The following is a 17,082-nucleotide window of genomic DNA, read 5'->3' as shown; positions in this document are numbered from 1 at the left end:
AATCATACCATAACATTCAAATGTGTTTATGCTGCCGCTGAGCCAGAGAGAGCAGATGTGTATGAAACGGTCTTTTAAACCACACACTATCACTATTTCTGTTACAAATATTCATATTATCACAAAAGAACTGGGAAAAAGTTTATAGTTTGGATATAAACACTGATGTCCACGGTAGCGATTAAAATAGAGTAAAGCACCATTAGAAAGTAACATAACGCTTCAAATAGCGATTTAATCGATTACATTGAATTGGCATTGAATCATTAATTCATAGGGGTGTAACGATACCCTAATTTCACGATTCGATACATATCACGATACTGAACTCACGATACGATATTATTGTGATACTCCAAGACATATGATAAAAGGTTAAGAAAAAAATTACTGTTGATTAAATGCTAAATTTGATATAACATTGTGGGTGTAAATGAACAGGCTTGGACAATGGTGACACCAGAATAAAAATATTCATGATTCTGAACCTGAAAATACAGGATTATTTTAGACGAATATGCTTGCAATCTGTCACTGGCTAGATATTTATAATAATGTAGAACACTTTTTACTGGTAACATCAGACATTTGGCATTATCAGGACCCACTAATATTCCCCCATTATTATACATTATATTCAACATAATATATTGTAGTTTAATGTAGTACTGACTCTGAAAACTTACATTTTTTCTCACAGGGTAATTTTTATTTTAGGTGAACTATCCACGATACATATTGTTGCATTTGATATATTGTGACACGATATATTGTTACACCCCTATTAATTCAAGAGATTTGTAAAAAAAAAAAAAAAAAAGCTGATTCATCCAGTAATGAAACAAGAGAAGGGATTCTCTTATGATTGAGTCATCAAAGTATTCATTCAAAACTACTTTTTTCATAGTAATTCAGAGTAATTAGGCCTGAACATATCAAATAGACTGCAGAAAATAACATTTAGTCAGAATCTCTAGTAAATTACATGTTATGATGTTTAGTTGTCTGTTTTGAATTGTTGGAGAATCGTGATTGCCGCTTGAAACAAACAAAAAATCATGATTCTCAATTTACCCAGAATCGTGCAGCTCTAAAATGTACTTCACATTTTTTACATTTTAAAGTTAAATGCATCAATCTTTCAGAGCAAAATTAACAGATTTTCAGTGACCAAATTTAACAGAGTACTTCAACTAGTATATGGACACTTGTAACATCCATTGTGCACAAAAGCTTATTTGAGTGACGATTTCTTATGCCAGGCCTTTTCTGATCTCTACACATTTCATTCTTGCTTTCTCTCCCTCCTTTATCTGAGCGGCCTTGGCGCTTGACTATGTTTCCCTTACAAACGGAGATGACGCTGTAGCCCGTGATCGAGCTCGTGAACTCGTGAGAGAGAGAGAGAGAGAGAGAGAGAGGTGCACGTATGCTCGTGAGTGGGCGGCGGTGGGAAAATAAGCTCAGCCCTGAGACCAGAGTCGAGGAAGTGTGGCGTACTGACTCACTGGTAGAGTACAGTGTGTGTGGTTGCGTGTGCGGAGGATGAAAAGGCCTCGTTGCCTCCTCTTCCACCCACTCCGAGCGTGGCTCACACATTTCCCAAGATCCCCGTCGCTCCCTCATGCCTCGCTCTGAATCCAGATGTCCGGTACAGAGCGTGTGTGTAGACCAAGCGTGCCGCACAAGCCCTGAAAAGTGAAGCCAAAGTGTCTCGATCGCCCCCCGGTGACTGGTCCTAGTATAGGTCATAAACCCCGCCTCCCCGTGTTATTCAACGGGACTTGAGACCAACTAAACAATTTAATTACACTTCAAATATCTTTTTCCCGAAGGTGGTTTCTGTCATTTACTGTAGTTTTTATCACGCTGATGTAAATTCAAGGGGTTGTTTTTAAAATACGTTTGTTTTTAGTTAGTTATTTGAAAACGGTGGTGTGACATCATGATTGACAGCTGTGATTGACAGGTTCTCTGAGCGAAGTAGTAAATGACATTTAAAGCAAGTGGCTGTAATTATGAATGAATCATTGACTCTCACGATTTGTTCAAAGCCGCAGATTCGTTTACAAACACTGCCGTGGCTTTCGTTGGAGCTATTATTTTGTTGCAAAAAATACTGACAATACTGTTTTTTTGATCATCACTTAATATCAATACCTTTTGTTTGTTGAGCTGTTGTATAAAATCACTGTCACATTTGCAGTCGTGTGGATATTTGTATAATATGTGATGAACATTAAACACAGGAACTCACGCAGGGTATGCATCTGTATCGAAGAGAGTTTGAATATTAAAAGGTTAGTTAACAAAAAATTGAAATTATGTCATTAATGACTCACCCTCATGTCGTTCCAAGCCCGTAAGACCTCCATGCGCAGTGCTTCTGGGTTGTACGTCACATGCATCACACACATGACCAGCGTCAGCCAATAGTGAGCCTACGTGTAACGTACAACACAGATGCGCTGCGCTGTTACACTACGTGAAAAAACTCGAGGCCCAGAGAGAAGGAAATGAATAGTGGAATAAAGTTTATTATTTTTGTTGTTTTTTGCGCACAAAAAGTATTCTCGTCGCTTTATAAACTTAAGATTGAGCCACTGATGTCACATGGACTACTTTGATGATGTGTATTACCTTTTCTAGACATGGACAGTATACCATACATACATTTTCAATGGAGGGACAGAAAGCTCTCGGACTAAATCTAAAATATCTTAAACTCTGTTCCGAAGATGAACGGAGGTCTTACGGGTTTGGAACGACATGAGGGTGAGTCATTAATGACATAATTTTAATTTTTGGGTGAACTAACCCTTTAAATCGATTAGGGCTGGGCGATTTAAATCGTGAGATTGTTATGCGCATCTCGTCAGTAAAGCTGGTTCCTTGATTAGTAGTAAATCGCCATCACCTGCTTTCAGATGGAGCGGCATTTACTACAAAGAGCCGTAGTTAACTGACAAGCTGAGCCATATTGCATTAATTATCGCTGGCGATACATCCGCGATTTTAATGCGATATGGCTCAGCTTGTCAGTGAACTACGGCTCTTTGTAGTAAATGCCGCTCCATCTGAAAGCAGGTGATGGCGATTTACTACTAATCAAGGAACCGGCTTTACTGACGAGATGTGCATAACAATCTCACGATTTAAATCGCCCAGCCCTAAAATCGATCTCAATGCACACTCTAGTGTCTATATTTGTTCTTCGTGCTAGTAAGTACTAAATCCCCACTTTTACAAAGGCAGGCTACATTGTTGAGGACGGCAGTATAGCGTGATTTGCCAAGGCCGCATAATCTGCACAGAACCTACAGTTTCCTATGCCGCTGCTTGTGTGAATGCAGTCAGTTTTGACCGCAAAAGATGAGGTAATTTGATCGGGTGTCATGTATTTAACGCATTTTACCTGATAGAAATATGTTATTTTTAAGGTGGGGTAGAATTAAATGAATGGCAAAACTCAGTATTTTGTTCGCGTACCCCCTTCTGTCAGATTGAGAACCACTGGTCTATGGTGTAGACATCCACGAGTCTGTGTTCAGCATAGAATCAAATGGTTATCAGTCTACTGGAGGCAGAGGGTGATTTCCATGACAAAGACACAATGGTCTGGGGTTTCAGACGCCCCTGTCGCTCTGGCTGCGTGTGAAAGGCTGGGGTCTCTCGGACTGGCCCGTGTCTGCTGGAAGAGGCCCACCAGGTGAAAAAGGGGAGCCAGATTCCTGACAGAACAGTGAGCGCACACTTTTAGCTGCCTCGCTTCTGGAAGTATTTTTCCTATATATGTGCAGTTGAACCTAACCAACCAGATCCGAGATGAAACGCATTTAATTAGGGCTGCGCTATAGGGGAGCGCGGGGCACAACCTAACGCGGGGCTAGTTGTAACACGCTTGCTTTAAATACTTCCGCACATGCTTGGATGACGAAACTTTGTGTATTTACTAGTTGCCATATCAACACTATATAGAGAAAAAAATTCCGCCAATTTTTTTTATTTTTTTTTGGAAGATATCCATAGACACTTATTAAACCATAGCAAAAGTAAATTTCTTACTTGAGTTAATTTTTCATCTCTATTTTTTGTGTTTATTTAAAATAAGATAAATCTGATATTATTTTAATCTCCAAGATGTTATTTAACAGTTGAGATAGTTATTTAATGCTTCACTAACTAGCAGAAGACACTAGCAGGGTTTAAATCCCAGTTGTGCAGGCGGGGGCATGTTGTCACAATGTGCCCCTATTAGAAATATGCTATTATATTCTATACTTTTATTAATTTTATTGAGAAAACGAGAGAAAAAGGTGAATAAAGACTGAGAGTCAATGTTCAGAAATTACTAATTATTTATTTGTTTTGAACTATGTTGTATAGCTGTGTTTTCCTGTGTTCGTAGTCAAAACTCAAAAATGAGTTTATATTTAATTATTAAAAATTGCCATTATTTTATATGAAAAGGTTTTAATTGTATTTTATTTAGAAAATATATTTTTTTTTTTTGATCAGATCACATTTTAAGCTGTTATATGTTATGTTACAATGTACCCCACCTATGGGGCATGTTGTCACATTTCACTTCCATTCTTTCGGGGTATATCAAGAAAAAAGTATATACTGTATTAATAAAACAGTCAAAAAGTGTTACTTTGTGCCCCGCTCTCCCCTATATCGAAATATCGCGAATGTATATATCGCGATATGCATATATCAGGCATGAAAACTCCTCACCTTTCGGCGAAATTCGCCGTTTTAAAACCAAAATGGGTCACCTACGTGATTTGTGCAGATCCGATGAGAAATCTGGCAACCGTAAGCATGAACGCTCGTAAAAACAGTCTCTAATGTGTTGTCTTCTCCTTTATTCGACAAAAATAAGTTTTTATTTTTTTAAACACATTTCAGTCTCGTCTTTTTTTGTCAACGATATTGCATGTGTTGATATAGTCACAGTTTTCGTTTAATGATGTGGGTGTCGTCTCTCATCGCCTTGTCTTGGTCAGGGGAAAAAAGGTCATCAACGTATATTTTTTCGTTAACGAAATTAACACGGGTGACAATAAAATATTGTCTCACCTTTTTTACCCCTGACCAGTTTTCATGCCTGATATACGTTTCAGTAAAACACTGCTGTTCACTTTCAGAAGTTTAGGGATATTTTCTTGTCACAAAAAGGATGTGAAACACATGTAGGTTATATAATTTTAAATATATTTTAAAGATAATTTAAGTTTATTTTACACACTTATCGTATCGCATATCGCATTATTTAAAGAGTTATCGCATATTGCAATTTTCTTCAGTGTCGCGCAGCCGTACATTTAATTACTTTTAATCTAATTTAATTTATTACATAAAATACTAAAAAAGTATTTGTTAGAAAATAAGACTAAAGCCCTATTCACACTGGATTAGTATTATCTGGGGACCTCGTATGATTTAGAAATTACCCCCCCACATCTGAATTTCGCGCGGGATCAACGAATCCTGTGATTTTACTCGAATTTACTGACTTATCTCCCGGATATGATGTCAATAGGCTATTGCTTGGAAATGTCTTGTCGTTATTATAGGTCTAGCTGTATGATATATCATAAACAGAAGAATGTTCCTCACCGCATACTGATATACATGTCATCCATCTCCATCTAATCACTCTTTTTGTGTTTGCTCTTCTGATGGTTTTGACCCCGCCAAATCACAGAGATGCCGATTCGCATGGGACTAATATTATCACAGGTCATTATCACATATATATGGCAGGTCATTTGCGCGGGAATTTTTACTTTACAAATTACAGACACGGCCGATTCGCGCGGGATTAAGATCACAGACCTCCGCAATTATTACAAATGACTAGAGGTCACCAGGTAATACTTATCCCGTGCGAATAGGGGTTTCTTTTATAATCAATATCAATTTTATGTAATTGAATAAAAACAATTTAGTATAGACCCCTTTTTAGTTAGTAAACATGATGTTTTTTGTGGGCGGAGCTTAGGTGGAGGCAGAACGATTCCTACTAGCGTTAGAGAAGCGGCCAATGGTACTTTATTTATTTTATGAATCAGTATCAATATAAACTTTATGAATCAGTATCAATATAAACTTTATGAATCAGTATCAATATAAACTTTATGAATCAGTATCAATATAAATTTTAAGTAATTGAATAAAAACAATTGTTCAGTATATAGGACCTTCACTATATACATTTAATTGTTGCATTACAATGTACTTAGTTTATTCATTGTATGATTGAAACATTTGACTTATCAAATCAAATGTTTTTGAGTTTCACCAAACTTGCTAATTAATTTATTTAGGATATCTAAATGTAAATGCATTTTTAGTAATTGATGTTTGCGTTGGGTATATCAAGACGAAATGTACACGAATGTTTGCGGTCAGTGGGATTTATGAAAATAACGCTGAAATTATTTGATACAAAATAGTGAAACAGTGAAATATTATTACAATTTAAAATAACTGTTTTCTTTGTGAATATACTATAAAATGTAATTTATTCCTGTGATCAAAGCTGAATTTTCAGCATCATTACTCCAGTCTTCAGTGTCACATGATCCTTCAGAAATCATTCTAATATGATGATTTGCTGATTGTTATCAGTGTTGAAAGCAGTTGTGCTGCTGCTTCATGTTTATGTGGAAACTGATACATTTTTTCAGGATTCTTTGATGAATAGAAAGTTCAAAAGAACAGCGTTTATTTGAAATGGAGATCTGACATTTATAAATGTTTTTACTGTCACTTTTAACCAATTCAGTGCATCCTTGCTCAATAAAAGTATTAATTTCTTTAAAAAAAACTTTCTGACCTCAAACTTTTGAATGGTAGAGTACATGCAAATGTATTATAAAAAATGACAGGGCAACATAAAAGAAGATGAGTAATGGTTATTTTGTAGCAAGCCTCTTCATGTTAGGTTTGTCATGAAGGGTTTGTACGTTATCACTAAAATCAATTAAGTTTTTCTCCTGGAAGCCGATGTTTGCACTCATTACACACACCCACTAATGATTCATTCTGACCCTCGCCAGCTTCTGTGAGCGAGTCTTGTTTTTTTTAAAACGTGACCCTGCTCTCTTCAGCTCTGAAGACTGGCCTCTTGAGCAGCGGTTATGAGTCAAACCGGGATGAATCACTCTCAGCCCGACACGCGTTTAGCACAGACGCATCTCAGAGGCCGTTTGATGGGTAATGCCGGACTGAACCTTCGGTAAACTTCTGCTGTCTCGTTACCAGAATCTTGTTAGATGCTGCAGACTGCTTGTGTTTTGACACACTGGGTTGTCATCTTAAAGGCGAAGCGTATAACATCTGCTAGTGGCAGGGGCGGTGCTAGGGCTGGGCTAAGGGGGCTTAAGCCCCGAATGTTTTTAGTAAAGCCCTGAATATTTTGTTTCCTTGTCTTTCTCATATAATCAGAAAAACAAATGTGAATAAGATTACAGCAGCCGTGATTAGGCTACCTAATCATGAAAATGCATATTACAGTTTTATTTATATTTTTCCCTTTGCATTAAAGGTACTTACGACGTGCTTTTGCAGCGTTGAGCATTGTAGCCAATCACAGACATGTCTGTTGAACGCATCGGCCAATCAGAGGCGTTTAAATGAGTCGCCGTGCTGTAGATGTGTTTTGTGAACTCACCGAGTTCTGCACTTCCGCAAACCTGTCATTATTATTGCACGTAAACATAAACTTAAGATGCAAATAAGAGATTCACTGCAATATATATTTATTCTATTTTTTATATATTTTATATATTTTTTTAATATTTATATATATTCTAGATGCTGCTCTGATGAACTCCACTACGCACCACTCTGTTTGTTGTTAGGAAGACTAAAAGTTCAGCAGTCGAGCTCATCAATGTCAAAATGATTAAAGAAGTGAACGAATGCCTGGTAAAATATAAGTACATTTAATATTTGACTGTTTTACAATAGAAATGTTCAACTACCGACAGTATCCGGTGACGCAAATTACTCAACTTTTTTTATCCATTTATCAAATTTTGCCTTTTTGAATTGAAAATATGCTATAAATTCCTTGATTCATTTAGAGAGAATGCATGCATACTTAAAAATAATATATTATTTGCAAATGGTTACAATTATTTCACTAATACAATAAGCCTTTCTTTTTCTTTATTCCCTCAAATCGCTTTTATAATTAATTAATTCCTTTAAATAAAAATACCCAATTTTAGTTTGGGCTAAAGCCCCGAATATCCTCAGACCTTAGAACCGCTCTTGGCTAGTGGTATCAAATGAAATGATTTTTTCCAGTCAGGTTTACCAAAAACTCACTTCGTTTGGACAAACAGGAAGTCCTGCTCCGAAATTACACCATTTGTTGAATCAGAACATGTTGGACCATTTAACCAAACATTCAGTGAGTGTTTTTGTATTTTTTTTATTTTGTTTATAGCTATATCCATATGTTTTTATTATTATTTTTGAAATATTTTACTATTTTATTTTCAATTTGCACTTTATTTGTGTATTGTTTTTTTTATTCTCTCATTCGTTTTAATTAGTGATCGACCGATATTGATTTTACCGATTATTTGCAGGTTTATGTGCCCGATAACCGATATGCAGAACCGATATTTATTTACTGTTATACTTCTGTTTTTGACACAATTATTACAACACAAATGAACTGAACAAACCATTTTATTTATAACAATCGCTCCCTCCTTGCATACAAAAAAAAAACCTTTATATTTATACACAAATAAATAGAGGGGTCTGAGTCCAAAAAATAAAGTGCACTGTTACTAAGTGTCTTTGTTTAAAAATAAAAGTTTTGATGAGGTAAAAAAATAAAGCACAAAAATTATTCTAACATATTGGGGGACAAAAATCTAAATTACCTGATTTTTTTTTTTTTTTTTTTGCATAAATATTAATAATGTTTTTGTCGGTCTAGATCATGAATGCTTTCTGACAAAGTGCTGTTTATCTATGCATTTACACAGAACTATAACTTAGGCTACTCAACTGCGATCACGTGTGGAGATAATAAATAATTAATTTCCACAGAGCAGTATTTATTTAGATTTGTATTAGCGAAATAATGGTTATGTAGTAAATGATAATATAATCTAGGGTGTTTAAACAAGATAATCTTGTCAAAAGTTTCATTCAGTGGCCGTGCTTGAGCATTCCTGATCATCAACCCAGTGAGTGCTCAGCAATATGAACGAACTTTTTTTTTTCGAGACTAATGGTGATCAGATACAACAGATAGAGAATTAAAATCAGCGCTTTTATTTTCAACATGCACTCATTCATGTCTGTTTTATTTAATTCATGTAAAGTTACGTCTTTATTGGGGCAGGACATGACGGATTAGGCTACGCTACGTGACTCCATGAGTTCGTCTCAATGTTTTAGAACCAAGCTGCAGAAATAAACTATATCAGGCATTTATGTCTCAAATCTCATTTCTGCATGTCTGTTATGTTAAATAAAGTTGAATAATTAAAGCAAAGCAAGCAGAACGTATACTTTACATGTGCACAGAGTTGTTGTTGACTGATCTCCTCAGACGCGGGCTGCAATGGCGGAATTCTCAAAACGGCCACAAGATGGCGCCGTATATCGGCGAATCCGATATCACAAAACCGATACCTGATTATGGGAAAATGCTTAAATATCGGAAAAATATCGGTAAACCGATACATCGGTCGATCACTAGTTTTAATACGTTTTAAATCAATTTGTTGTTCTTTTTATTTCTTGCCTCTTGTGATTTATTTTTGATCACTTATGGTGAAGAACATAAAATTGTGATAAACTTGTCTACCTTTTAATTGAGCTTTCATTACTTTTCGACTGTTTGATCTTTCCCTTGCTTCACAATATATTATGTTTATGTTGTGGAATTTTTGGAGAATGTATTTGGAAATGCTTTTGGACATTGCTGATCAATGAACATGACAGATTACATGCATGTATCAAATGGATTGGTAAATGGACCCTTTACGTGAAATGCGAATCTGTCATGCATTATCAATAGTCTGCCTATAGTATCAAGGTTTTGATTTAGTATTGAGGAGTTCAAATTCAAATTATTGTTATTGTGCTAACCCGTCTGCACATTGAACCTGGCAAAGGGAGAAATAAGGTGCATGCATCACCTTTAACTTTAGCCGCGTTTCCACCGCAGGAACTTTCCCCAGGAACTAGGAACTTTGGGCTGGTACTCGATGTGTTTACACCGCAGGAACCAGGGTCTAAATGAAGTTCCGGGTAAATATTTCCCCCTCCGATAGTCCCTGCTCACGAGGTAGTACTTTTTCAAAGTTCAGGAACTTTCAGGGGTGGGACTTGTGCGCTGCACAAGCTGATTGGTTGTGTTCACGCCGCATTTTGGTTGGATGACTCCACGCAGCATTTTCTTTATTTTTAACCTCCCTTTTAAAAAGTGGCTTCATGCAGTAAAGTTGTCTGTCTGCAAATATGGAATTTAATAAAAAAAACTGGGGGACTGGCGACGAGTTTCAGGCTTTATTATTTGGGTATTTGTGGAAGAGGAAACTTTCTGCGCGTTCGTCACAGCCATCTCACGGCCAATGTCCGCAATAGCTGATAACATACAATTTTATATTTAACGTTAGCATTACGAGCTCTGAACACGCTTTATCAGTGCTCGTCTCTTTTATGCCACAGCTTTTAATATTAAGTCATTATGTTTACACATTTGTCATCTATTTCAAGGCAAACCATGTTACAAATTTACTATAACAGGATTGAAATAGCGCATTGAGGTGTAACAAACAACTATTTACAAGACTGTCACTATTTATGATTGATAGACGGGGTTCAGGCTTTTTTTAAAGAGTATTTACGCAAAAGGAAATTTTTGCGCGTTATTCCCAGTCATCTCACAACGTACCTTGTCTTAATTTTATACGCATACAAGCTTTCTGAACACGCTTTAGTATCAGTGCTCGTCTATTTTGTTATGTTAATTACCTCGTTAGTAAACCAATAACTGCAACACAGTTTGAATCTCCTCCAAACTTATAAATGTGGCGCTCAAAACTGATTACTGTCCGTCGCAGACTGGGAGGAGCAGTTGCGCGCAGTTTACCTTCCCGGTACTTTAGACCGCGGTGTAAACGCAGAAAGCAACCGGTCTGGGGCAAAAAAGGTTCCTGGGAAAAAAGTTCCTGGGACAAATTGTTCCGGGTAATTTCGGTGGAAAAGCGGCTTTTATCTTTAAATGGATGACATCTAACCACTGCCCATGCAGGTGAGAGATCTATGTGAAACAGAAGTGTGTATGACCGGATGTGTGGGCCATGAGGATCAGTGTAATACAGCTTGATGTCACTGCACAAACGTGACTTGTGTGTCAGAAATCCCATTTCTGAGAATGGCAACAGTGATTCATTGAGCATCACCATCAGTTCTGCTTATTGTGTTTTTTTTCCCCCCCTTCCTCCACAAAGTTGCTGAACTCTGCAAGTGTGCCCTGGGCGTCTCACAGTCAGGGAACCATTAACTGCAATCACTGTCAAACTCCATCATGAAGCTGGTATTACAGTTTCAGCATCTCTCTGTAGGCATCAGCCGGCTGTCGAGGGCAATGGCTTCTTCTTTGTCACTAGCAGACAGCCTTCAGAACTAGTTCCTTTCCCAATTTGTACTGAAATGGTGCCGGTGCTCAGCCAGGGGATCTGTGAAACTCAGAAGCGAACGTTTCCATTCACTCGAGAGCTGAGCGATGATGTAACTGGCTTGAACTGACTGTAGTCGGTCCATAAATCAACATAATTTAGCTCTTACTCATTGTATTGAGAACTTATTTTAATATAGAATGTGATTTGATTCAGCATCTTTTTTACCATTACAAGCTAGCTTTGAAAATATATTATTGTTGATATTATTGTAAAAATTGTCATTATTATTCATTATTATGATTATTATTATTATTATTATGATTATTATTATTATTATTATTATAATCGGTATTAAAATATTTGAATTGGTATTGTTTTTACTACTATTTTTTATAATTTTTTAATATAATTTACTGAAAATGTATAGTAATAATTATTATTATTAGTAGTAGTATTATTGTTAAATGTAGTTATTATTGAATTATTATTATTAAACTTATTATTATTTAAATATATAACAAATACAATTATTAAACTATTTAAATTTAATCTAAAAACAGTAAATTCACACACATTTATATTATATTTACTAATTTATATTGAATATTTAAATATTTAGTATTTATTTATCAGTATCGGGTGATACAGCTTCCAGCGATCGGTGATCGGCCCCAAAAATCCTGATCGGAGCACCCCTATTTAATAATATTATTATTATTATTATTTATAATTTATAATATTTTTCTATTACTATTAGTATTATTGTTACATTTTTTTGTTATTGAATTATTATTTAACTATTTAATATAAAAACAGTCAATTCACACTGTTTATATTATATTTAATAATATATATTCAATATTAAAATATTTAGTATTTATTTATAATAATTTCTAATGATTTTTATTAAAGACCAGTTGAAGTAGCAATGCAAACAAAAATAGAAACAGTGTGTCCATCAGCTGAACGTGTGTTGCATCAGACGCTTGAAGTGTTGATACATTTGTTCATTTTATAATGGGCGAGATTTGGCTTTTTTGGATTTCTTTTGGATTTGTATTTTGTGTTGTTGTTTTGAAAGCTGTTCTTGATTGATGACACATCCACCTCGTCTGGCTAGTTATGTTAAAGTCTTATTCTGTCCTCCTCACTCCAGGAGCCGTTGGGGCCCAGTCCCTGTTCTCCGTGCCACGGAGGCCCGGCTATGGCACCATGGGGAAACCCATCAAGCTGCTGGCCAACTGCTTCCAGGTGGAGATCCCCAAGATGGACGTCTACCTGTATGAGGTGGACATCAAGCCTGAGAAGTGTCCACGCCGTGTGAACAGGTAGGATGTTTGAGGAATTGCTCAAAGTTTATGACTGGCTCTTGTGGACGCCCTCCTGATGAGTGATGTTGTGTCTGCAGGGAGGTTGTGGACTCCATGGTGCAGCACTTTAAGGTCACCATCTTTGGGGATCGAAGGCCAGTTTATGATGGGAAGAAAAGTCTCTACACCGCCAACCCACTACCTGTGGCGCCAGCTGGGGTAAAGAAACACACGCTCTGTTCAAAAGCATAGTGAGAGACCCATTTAGGCATCATGGGTGCACTCTGTTTGGATGCACCAATTATTCAAGACATGTTCTGTAGGAAATGTGCACATTAAAATCATCTTGATAGTCTAGGGCTGGATGATTAATCAAAATAAAACCGAAATCTTGATATGGCTTGGCTTCTGCATCTGCTCTAAATTAACCATCTTCCCAAACTTGTGATGAGAAGCACTTATCAACATAAGAGAAGCTTTAAAAGTTAGTTCAAGCCATCCTAGGTGTTGGGTCAGAGGTCACTTTTCCGCCAGAATTTGACTTGCGTACGGCCGTTACCGGAAGCCAGAGGTTATAGTTTATAAAGTTATAAATATGGAGCCATATGAATTACTTTATGATGGATGGATTTGCTTTTTTGGGCTTCAAAATCTCAGGTACCATTCACTCCCATATTAAAGCTGGGAAGAGCCAGGATAGTTTTTAATCTAACTTTGACTGTGTTCGGCTGAAAGAAGAAACTCATTTACACCTAGCATGGCTTGAGGGTGAGTAAATTATGGGATAATTTTCATTTTTGGGTGAACTAACCCTTTAAGGGGCTTTCCATCAAAATAAAAATTTGATAGTTTAACGCTTGAAAATGAAGAAATTGCCAAAAACAATTATTAACAGGGTTCCCACGGGGTCTTAAAAAGTCTAAAATTCTGAACTTTAAATTTAAGGCCTTAAAACGTCTTAAAAACGGCCAGATTTTCATCCGCGGTCTTAAATTTCATTTAGTCAGGTCTTAAAAAGGGTTTACCCTCGTTTATTTCCAGAAACGCTGGCCGCAGAAAGTTATTACAAAGTAGCAAAAAAGTATCGAGTCGTAGCCTACAAAGCGGAGCTCTAGTGCAGGGGTCTCCAACACGTCACTCGCGGCCTGATTGGAGGTCGCTCGCCAAGAGGCCGTTCACATATTGCGTCTTTTGCGCGCTCAAGTTCGTTCAAATGTAGGCGCGCGGTAAGCGTGCTCATAATTGAAGCGACGCGCTCGTTTTTTCCAGGCGCTGTCTGAAAGCTCAGTCATTAGGAAGGATGGGGGTGCACCCAAACACTACGGGTGTTTTTCTCTTCTCCGTAAATAAATCTTGTAGCAGAGCTACAGCAAGCGTTTTTCGGTGGTGGAAATCCATTAGCCACTAAAACTTCTTTGTGATTGTGGAGAGCGCAGGGAATGGTTGCATAGCAACGACAGACGCCACGGGAAAATCGGACCGAATTTTACTATTAATAATAAAAGATAAGCTAAAGTGCATTGTAAATGTCAGTAATTTATCCTTTTTGACTCATTCTTTTTTTATAAAAAATGATTTAAAGTCTGAAATATGTGAGGTTTATCTTTTTATAAATCCTTTATTGTCAAACCTTTATTTTAACTTGTACATGTTAGTATATAAATGTTCATTTTAAATGGTATTATTTTAATGTTTATGTAAACAAAAAGTGCATATTGATGCTAAATTTATTTGTTATTTGCTGGTTTTCGACATAAAACTTGGTGAATTGATTTCATTGTGTAGTATTAATACTTTTTTAACAGGATTCTGTGATAACCGTGATCATTTTTGTCGCTATAATCATGAAATTAAATGTTCATGCCATTTCATCTCTAGTTATGATCAACTATGATCAACTAAAATAAACTAATTATGTGTTTTTTACAGTATAATATGCAAAGTACAATTTTCTATAAAAAAATTATATCTGATTCTGTTCTTTTCTCTGACACGCGTTGTTGGGTGTGGAAGGTTACTAATGTGATTTATCTGTAAATTAAATGAATGCTTTTTCAATTACTGAATTCATTGAAATAAAATGAATTCTTTGATTTGAATATTTATTTGGTAATGCGTCGTGTAGGTCTTAAATTTCAATCTTTATGGTCTTAAAATGTCTTAAAAAGGTCTTAAATTTGACTTACTGAAACCTGCAAGAACCCTGTATTAAGCAATAAATATTAGTATTGTAATTTTACTGTTGTAATGTAAAATAAAAAAATATATATATTTTACAGTGAAATTTTACTGTAATTTGATTTATACTACTACTGTAATTATTATTATTATTATTTTATTCATATTTTTATAGAATCACAAAATCTTGACCAAATTGTGCACTCCTACTACAAATAACTAGGATAGCAAATCCTTAGCAAATAACAAAGTTTTTTTTTTTTAAGTTTAAATAGCATTTGTATTCACATTTTTAATAACAAATATTTTTTTAAATAAAAAAAAAAATGTGTTGCTGCATTACTACTTGTTATGTGTCCACAGGTGGATCTGGATGTCACGCTGCCAGGGGAAGGAGGCAAAGACCGACCCTTTAAAGTCAGTATTAAGTTTGTGTCCCTGGTGAGCTGGCACCTGTTGCACGAGGTACTCACAGGTCGCAGTATGTCAGAGCCCTTGGAGCTGGACAAGCCAATCAGCACCAACCCAGTTCACGCTGTGGATGTGGTTCTACGCCATCTACCCTCCATGAAGTGAGTGCACGTGCAGCCGTATCTCAGAATGTCTCACACACAGATAAACATTAGCTGGTCGCCCTGACACGCCTACACACCTTATAGCTCATATAATATATTTTATCATTAAACTGTGACCCCGGAGCTATTTGAACACAGTTTGCATATGTCAATGCATTAGATATCAAATTATCAAGTTGCAAATAAGGAAGTGGATTCTGCAAACAAAAGATGCTTAAAATTGGTTGTGATCAAAGTGATAAAAGTTGTGATCGACTTTACAGTATCAAAAGCGACAGTAAAGACATTTTACAGTGTTACAAAAAATGCTATTTGATCGTACTATTCATCAAAGAATCCTAAAATAAAATTAAGCTGTACTGTTTTCAACATTGATAATAATAAGACATGTTTCTCAAGCAGCAAATCAGCATATTAGAATGATTTCTGAAGGATCATGTGACACTGAAGACTGGAGTAATGATGCTGATCACAGGAATAAACTACATTTCATGATATTACTGCATTTTTCCCAAGTTTATTTTTCTCATAAGATAGACCACTTTTGAACAGTAGTGTAATTTCTAGTGAAACGGGTGGGTCTTCTTGATTTTATCTGTTGGTTGTTACAACATTTTTATCAAAGATTACAGTCAAAATATATATATATATATATATATATATATATATATATATATATATATATATATATATATATATATATATATATATATATATATATATATATATATATAAATATATATATATATATATATATATATAAATGCATGGATAAATCTTCACAGTAACATTTAAGCTTTAATAGGGTCAGTTTTGATTTCATGCCGACTTGAACATTTTCTTTACTATAACTTTATCAACTGTTGGGTTTAGTGGATACATGAAGTATATAACATCTCCTGTGATTGTTTCTCTCAGGTACACACCCGTGGGCCGCTCATTCTTCTCTGCTCCGGAGGGCTACGACCATCCTCTGGGAGGAGGCAGGGAGGTGTGGTTCGGCTTCCACCAGTCAGTTCGGCCAGCCATGTGGAAGATGATGCTCAACATCGACGGTGTGCATCCTTTGAGTTTCCTGACGAGGCTTAGCATGTGTGTTAGCACAGAGTGTGGGAACTGTTCACACTGTTGCCCTGGGGATGAAAGATGGCGGGTGGGGGTTTGTTTGATTGAAGGGGGGCGTTAAATGAGTCCCTCTTTCTCTCTCTCTCTCCAAGTTCACTAGTTCTATGTCTCTCCGTTTGCATGTTTCCCGCTCTCTCAGTCTCCCATAAGTCAATTGGTTGCATCGCCTACTCCTCCCCCTCTCCACTGAAGGGCAGGGAAAAGTCTAACCGTCTGAAATCG

The 17,082-nt window shown here is 36.2% G+C and overlaps 1 protein-coding gene across 2 annotated transcripts in view; it reads left to right on the top strand.

The window, feature by feature from the left end:
* The window catches only part of ago3a (argonaute RISC catalytic component 3a), a 45,900-nt gene that overhangs the window by 10,314 nt on the left and 18,504 nt on the right, over positions 1-17,082 (top strand). For both annotated transcript variants that reach the window (XM_081387805.1, XM_081387804.1), the window contains exons 2-5: positions 12,829-13,000; positions 13,081-13,201; positions 15,524-15,732; positions 16,654-16,790. In XM_081387805.1, the coding sequence (XP_081243931.1) occupies positions 12,829-13,000; positions 13,081-13,201; positions 15,524-15,732; positions 16,654-16,790 (639 nt within the window). The remainder of the gene's footprint in view (positions 1-12,828; positions 13,001-13,080; positions 13,202-15,523; positions 15,733-16,653; positions 16,791-17,082) is intronic.

This window comes from Scardinius erythrophthalmus (assembly GCF_964197995.2).
Source record: "Scardinius erythrophthalmus genome assembly, chromosome: 16".
NCBI lineage: Eukaryota > Metazoa > Chordata > Actinopteri > Cypriniformes > Leuciscidae > Scardinius > Scardinius erythrophthalmus.
Note: the sequence above shows the minus strand (reverse complement) of the source record. Positions and strands in the feature narration are given on the sequence as shown.